General features: G+C 40.8%; 1 protein-coding gene across 1 annotated transcript in view; it reads left to right on the top strand.

Moving 5' to 3' along the window:
- Positions 1–2,779: 2,779 nt before the first annotated feature.
- Positions 2,780–7,660, top strand: part of asic4a (acid-sensing (proton-gated) ion channel family member 4a) — a 123,543-nt gene continuing 118,662 nt past the window's right edge. Inside the window, exon 1 of the mRNA XM_014020091.1 lies at positions 2,780–3,739. Within this exon, the coding sequence (XP_013875545.1) occupies positions 3,164–3,739 (576 nt within the window). The 5' untranslated portion in view covers positions 2,780–3,163. The remainder of the gene's footprint in view (positions 3,740–7,660) is intronic.

Genomic DNA, 7,660 nt, shown 5'->3' with positions numbered 1-7,660 from the left:
GAGAGGGAGAGACACGAAGTAAACAAACAAGCAGGAAAATGAAACTTATCGCCGTCTTTTTTTTACCGACCTCTAAAAAAGTTATCGTGCAATTAATTGATTTATTATCTATCGCGACAGGCCTAGCTGTTTGCACAAAATTTGAACATCGTACACGTGGAGGGATGTAAAATGATTGCTATATTTGAGTATTAATTAATATTAGTGACAAGTTGAAAGAGTAAAGTGTTTGCCGCACAAAATTTGAGGTCAATAAATTGTTTACATGTTCACAATAATTTTCATTTAAGACATTGTTCTGTTTTAAACTGTACATAGACAGTCAATAAATCATATTTAGATGTTCACAATCATTTTACTATCACCATCACTTCGTGTTTTAAATTGCCCCACAAGACAAGTCAATCCGATCAATCACGGTTTTGCCAAGCTCCGCCCACACCCAGCCTACATCTATTATCCAAACTCCAAAAATCCTGGTTAGGACAAACTTCAAGTGCACACCAGCTTCACCTTTAGAACAAACTCCGCCCACATCAAAAACTCCACCAATCACGTTTAGAACAAACTCCGCCCACACAACAAGCAACTCCCCCCTATTTACTGCAGAGACCCCTACTTGTTTATATCAGTGCTGCTGCTCAGTTAATGAGAAAACACTGCAGCTAATCAGCAGAAACATCAACAAAAAATATGAGTTTTAGACAAATAAATAGATATAATGAAATGGCCAGTCAGTGTGAAGTATATGTTTGAAGTAAATCAGAAAATTCTCAGGAAAAGATGAGGAGAAAACACGTATTTTTTTAGTGACTCTGCTTAGGAGTAAACTCGAAAGATTTTAAATTGTCTAAATACTTCTAGGGAAATAAACTGTTAGTTTGAAATAATGACAGCTTTCCTTTTTTTAGGTTAGTTGACTAAAATTATATTTAGCTGATGTAAATCACTGACTGCAGGGACATCCAACAGATGGAGCTCTTGTGTCCTAGAAGATACAACTATATTTTTCCTCAGAAAGAAAACATAATTTGTCCAAATGTTCAGATTATTTCTCAATCAATTTTCCACAACTGGCTAATTTTACATATTATTTGTGGTTTTTCTCTCGTCTAAGGTAATGCTGAAAAAAMCATCTTCATATGTGACCATGAGGTTCTAAAGTACATCAACCCCCAGCTCCCACAAAGTRAGACATTACTCACAGTGTCAAAAATAACTTGAAGGTCAGCGGCACTTAATCGTGTTTTTTTTAATGCAACCCAAAGAGGGCTTCTTGTTGAGAGTGTTATTGGCTCTGACAAACTAATACAATGTCATTTACTYCATGAATGGTTTTCATCCACAAGATGTGTCTGCATGCTTTTTATTCACATTTAGTATTTAGTYGTTGCGTGAACCGCGCGCTTTTATTCCCTTTGTGAGATGGAAACTAAACCCAGAATCTTCTGGGGATGACTACATGAAAAAAAAAAACTGTTGTTAGCAGAGCGCACTGCCTGCTGGAGGCAGAGTTAAAACACTGATGCTTCAGTTATATAAAAGTAAAARTAATATCCTACATGTCTCTGTTTATCTCAGTGGAATACAAAATCAAATACAATCTGGGTAAAAACCAATCACAAAAAGCAAATCTATAAAAGGACTGCAGTGACAAAAGGCACAAASTACAAAAGAAGGAAACAAGAATTTCTCATCACATAGTAAAGAACGTGCTGTTCTGCTGTTTTTTTTTTTTTCGACCAGGAAAACGATTTGTACAATTTTCTTCTGACTTAAATCTAATTAACATTTAGTGTTATTTAGTGTTATTTTATGACAAAATGTTTTTATTTAGAAACAGGTTGTCTTGCACAAAAAGAAACATTAAGAAGGATTAAAGAAACAATTGACGTCTTTTATCCCGTCATTAGTTTTGTTCCAGTATTTGCTCCCCCTTAGTAACGGCACGTTTTGGACGCCCTCACCCGTTTGACTTGGCACGTGTTTAAAGTGGCCAAATTCACTTTTAAATATGCCTTTTCTCCAGAGGTCCCAGCCCCATGTGACGTGACCCGCATGRCTAATTCCATTTAAAGGGGAACAACGGGTTAGGGCTCTCACTATTCTGCCTCCTCTTTGCATAATTTTGTTTGGCAACTTGGAAAAGGGCCATTAACTGYGCTAAAACACACACTGTAAAGAGTGGGAACAGAGGCAGGTCAATACCTGATTTTAACATCTTTAGCAGCATYGGGGGGTCCGGATAGGGATGTGTCCCCTAATTCAGATTCACGCAGGACTCTTGTGATGCCACCATCAGTTTCTGATAAGGCAACAATGTTTGAACTGCCTTTCTTAATCTCTGACAGACACATTCACGCGATCAATAGTCTTTTACCTTTTTTTTGTTGCAAAGACAAGATTGATTGCCAGCGGTCTCCTCGCGCTCAGTCCCACTTCTCCTCATTATGGTTTCAATTAGAAATTCTCCCGAGACCACCTCTTCTGGGAGGCATTAAAGTCCAGGGACCTCCTGCAGTTCACAGCAAACATTTGTGTTTTTCTTTTTGTTTTTTGAAGGGGTAACCTCTGACCCCAAGAAGTGAAAGAACAAGTCAAACAAGTGGATTACGCAGGAGGGGGGCATCTGTTGGCAGGACACTGGAGGGGATGACTGGGAGGGGGGAGCTGTGGCTCGCACCAGTGAGGAGGAAATAATCGCAATCCTACCTTCTCATGAAAAATTCACTCCCTGTTCTTATTTTAGCCATCCTCAAAACTGCCTTTTCATCTGTGGTTTTAGGGCGACGAGCAAGGGCATTTACTTTCAGCTGCTGTTGTTTTATTTTGAACATTTTTTTGACAGTTGTGTTACTGCCGATAAGCCGGATTGTGCGAGCTGATCAAGTAGTGAGACAAGCATTCGCAGCAGCAGCAGCAGCAGCGCTGTAGTCACAAGGAGCCGTGGCAGCAGAGGCAGCAGCAGCATCAGTCACAGCTCGGGCAGCAGCGAAAGCAGCAGCAGCAACAAACTCTCTCCCGTCCTTTTCCCTCTTCTTTTTGGAGTTGTTTCCCACTCTGAGGACAAAAGCCAGGGGAAGTAGGAGGGAAGTGATCCAGGGCTGATAGCTGCGATCTAAAACAAAACAAAAAAAAAAAAAACGCAGACCTGGCTGCCCACATGCCTATCGAATTTGTTTGCAAAATCAAATTTGCAGAGGAGGATGAGAAGCAGAAAAGCCAGCAAGATGGGGATAAGGAGAGCCTGATCGAGGAGAGCTGCACGCCGCCGGCCAAAGACTTGGCTGGGTTTGCTAACTCCTGCACCCTCCATGGGATTAACCACATCTTCGTCTCTGGCCGCCTGGGCATCCGGCAGACTCTGTGGGCTCTTGCCTTTCTGACTTCTCTCGCACTCTTTCTGTACCAAGCCGCAAAGTGTGCCATCTCTTACCTGGAGCACCCTCATGTCACGGCTTTGAACGAAGAGGCAACTCCTGAGATGGTTTTCCCCGCGGTGACCATCTGCAACATCAACCGCTTCCGCTTCTCCGCGCTGACCGATGCCGACATCTACCACCTGGCGAACTTGACAGGTCTGCCCCCCAAAAACAGGGACGGACACAAGCCCACTGATTTAATGTATCCTGCGCCTGACATGCAGGACATCTTCAACAGGACGGGACATCAGCTGGAGGAGATGCTGATGAGCTGCAATTTCAGTGGACAGAACTGCTCAGCTGACGACTTCTCTGTGGTGAGTGCAAAAGTTTCTTAAAGTTCTGCCTTTTTTGTTGTGCTCGTCTCTCGTCGTGTTACACGAACAACTTGGGATGATTTGACTCCATCAGTGCATTTCTTTTGTTAAACCTACTCTGTTGTTCTAAACCTTTGAGGGTTGTTTCTCACACAAAACTACAGATAAGAGAGAAATCAAAGCGAGCACTTTGAGAGGAGAGGAATTCTCTGTTTTTAAACCYGACTCCGTGGGGCATTTGGTTCCCACGGTACGGTTCAGCATGCAAAATTCATGGCTCCCTGCTCAGTCACTGAGCCGTGTCTCATCTCTCCAAGTTCTGAGCAGCAACAGTGTTTCTCGTCAGCCATGCAATCTGTTACGTCGAAGAACAAAGTCTGCTCCCAGAGAGGGAAAACACAGAGCTGTCATATGTGGTCGTGTACTTTTCTTTCTTTCTTTCTTTCCAAGGCAAACTGTGCTTTATCGCTGTCTCTACCCCAGCCGCTAACATGGCAACAAAATTGTCACRGAAAATAGCCAAGTCTCTTCTTTCTCCTTTTTCCATCGCTCCCTGTCGCTCCCACTCTCGCCGCCTGACGTTGCAGAGCGGCTGCCTCCCGCCTGCCTCTCTGCTCTCAGCTCTTGTACCCTTCGGGGAGGGAGGGGAGTAAAGCTTCTTGAATGTTGCATTTCAGTCCTGCTGCTGTTAGGATTAAATATTTAAAGACTGACATACATGATTTTTGCATTAGCTAGATTGACTAAAAGGAATGAAACAATTTCCATGAGAGGGAAAGTGCATTTATGTGTGTGTGTGAAAGGGAAAGAGAGAGGGAAAGAGAGAGAGAGGGAGTGAAAGGATCAGGTGAAAGGAGGAGAGTTTGTGCCTATTTTCTGTGCACTATTTATTTAAAGCATTGTCCTTACAGGAGATGGATTCCCCCCGTCTCTCCTGCAGGAAAAGGAATATGCAATTGCTTCAGGGATGATAAACTGCAGGTGTCAAGTCTTAATAGAGGGTGTTGAACATTGATATGGTCACCTTCGAACGAGCCAACGAATCTGTCTTATCACACAGATGGCACAGTGAGACAATGTAACCAAACTGATTGCTTTTTCATAAAGTTGTATTTAAAAAGAAAAGAAAAAAAACATTTATTTTTCTCCCACATTTAGACATAAAATTACCAGACATTAAAATGCATTACATTTTTTATAAACTATTTAATCAAGCAAAAGAAAATGCCAAACTCCTCGGGGGAGCCGAAAACTTCGATAAAACTCCCGTCAACGTGAAAGCTTTGTATAATCTTGACAAGCAGCATCCTGTGACACGTTGACGCTCGCTCCTCGTGGAGTAATTAGCAGACACGTGRTGCCAGAAGATCTCTGTCCCGTGTCGGTCCGAGCATCGTCCTGTACCTCTCTTTTTGACACTGAGTGACTTTGTTGCAGATTAACRTCCTGTTGAAAGTTCCCCAAGCTGCTGTTATGTCTCTGTCACCTCTGTGATCTGAATTTCTTTTTTTTTTTTCTGGCGCTGTCAGTTAGATTTGCTTCAGGCTGCATCCCTGCATGACAACTCCCTCTCCTCGTGTCCTGGTGGGGAACACAACTTTGGAGAGGAGACTGGGAGTTGTAGGATGAAGACGCATGCAGTCACACTTCCTGTGCTCGTCTGTGTGTCGCCTGTAACTGCAAATCGTGTATCATTTGTTACAGCAAACAGTCATCATGACTGGTGATTATTAATCACATGCACACATGTACAAACAGAAAGGAGCCCTGCACAAATGGGTCATTATTCGTGTTCTCGTGGGGCCCCTCCTTCCAGATCGGTTCCTTGTAATGTGTTTTCTTTCGATTGATCGTACCGGGAGCAGCAGATGTTTTATTTTGGTAATAGCTTCATGGATCCAGGGCTCTTGAGGGGAGAACAGGGGATGATGAAACATAATTTTAGTGTTTTCTGACATTTTAGTTTTTTTGTTTTCCTGTAAGCGGACCAGGATCTGTGGCATTGACTTGTAGCTTACATTTGTTTACAAAGAACCTCGTAAGAGAYTATCTGTAAAAGCTTTGATAATTGAATGGTAAATATGTTGACAAAAAGACATTTCCCCCCCAAAGAATCCTGAACTGACATCTGTGTATTTAAGTCTCAAGTGGTCTGACTGCTCTAATTTAAGTCAGGAAAAAAAACACAGTCACGTATCAAAGAAATCTGTTTTCATCTCGTCAGCAGCGGCAGACTGCTATGATTATTTGACGTAGGTAATAAGGCCATTCGTTATAATTAAATAATACATTATTGACTTGGATTAATCACAGGAGATAAAGCTGATTCAACAAGCCATGAATAAATAGATTAATATTTTTTTTTCTTCCAGTCTAACGCTGAATAATTGTTCATCCAGTGTGTGTAGTGCTGTCGCTGAGATGAGCAGCCAGCCCTTTGGCTTTTTTCTTTTCTTTTCTTTTCTTTTTTTAAACAAAGCTATGAATTRGTTTGCTTTGACTCTCAGCTGTGTTTGCTTCTGCATTATCATACTTTGCTCTCAGCAAGGACAGATCCTCTCTGCACATATTCATGCAAATAACTGAGCACCTTACAGGGTGGCATGTGAGGAGATCTATAAAAATCGGTGTTAACGGGGGCAGCTCTKAAGAGCTCTTTGCCTTCAGTTTGTCATTTACTTGACTGAAGCCTCTGTTGTGTATTTTATAGATAATTGAATGTTTAACTGTGTAAGCCACAGATGATGCTTCCCCGTCCTCACCCAGCTTTATCCTTCACAAAGGAAAGAGAGAGACCTTAAAACGGATGAAACTGCATTTTTGAGAAAGTCAAAAAGGCAGAAAAATCTCAATTAGAGTCCTTCTTGGAACACGCCACTCACTGCTTTTTACATCAGTTTAAAACTAACATCACCTTATGATGTGAWAAAACAGATTCAAAGCCATTTTGGTTAAATCTTGTCACATTCTTGTCAAGGTGGTCAAGCGGCCATAGAGGYGGGACTCAGTTGTGAACAATAATCAAGCTCAGAATGAGATCAGTTGAAGCTTATTTTAATAAGAGTTATATATAAGAACAACACCAAACATTGAATTGGATCTAAACTGGGGGAAAAAAACATTTTCGGAGGACAAACAACTGCAAAAATGAAGAATACAGCAAGAATATGTACATTAAATACAATCAAAAACACTACAACTATTCACAAACAAATACAAAGTGAATACAGTTAATTTATTTCCAGTAATTGCTCTAAAATTTAACAAAAAAAGCGTTGTTTTGCTAAGCCACCCACCTTAACCATTTATTATAATGATGCAGTCCTGGAACCAATAAATTGTGCACAAACCCCTGGGGAATGTTTTGTCTGTGCACACCTGCTGGGACATGGAAAATGGCAGAGGTAAGGGTTTGCAAAACAATGAGCTGTCATAGCTTAGTTTCTTAAACTGTTGCTTTTCTGTTGTTGCAGTTCAAACCAAACATCYATAGAAACAAATGGAAAAGTCAAAATTATTGTTTGTTTACTTTTTCCAGAGGGAATGTCAAGGAGAGGCCTGTTAAAGTAGTAGTAGTAAAGTATCAATCTTAGTATTGATTCTATTGATGCCTAAATGAGTATTGGTATTGGATCTATACTAGCGCAATGCAATCGATTCTTTTGTTTACACTTTATTTGCATGACTGAYTTTATTTTTTCACAGACAAAATGAAAATGAAGTCCAAATTGTTTGTAGTTTGCCATTAGCTGAAGCACCTCCTCTAAAGCATTAGGTATTTTGATAAAGTTTCAAACTTAGTTTAGATCTGTTTTTTACCTTTTCTTACTCATAAGGCTTTATGTACAAATTCCAAAACGTATCTATCTATCTATCTATCTATCTATCTATCTATCTATCTATCTATCTATCTATCTATCT

Source organism: Austrofundulus limnaeus, unplaced genomic scaffold, assembly GCF_001266775.1.
Source record: "Austrofundulus limnaeus strain Quisiro unplaced genomic scaffold, Austrofundulus_limnaeus-1.0 Scaffold240, whole genome shotgun sequence".
Classification (NCBI taxonomy): Eukaryota; Metazoa; Chordata; class Actinopteri; order Cyprinodontiformes; family Rivulidae; genus Austrofundulus; species Austrofundulus limnaeus.
The sequence above is the reverse complement of the archived record's forward strand: the minus strand, read 5'-3'. Positions and strand labels throughout refer to the sequence as shown.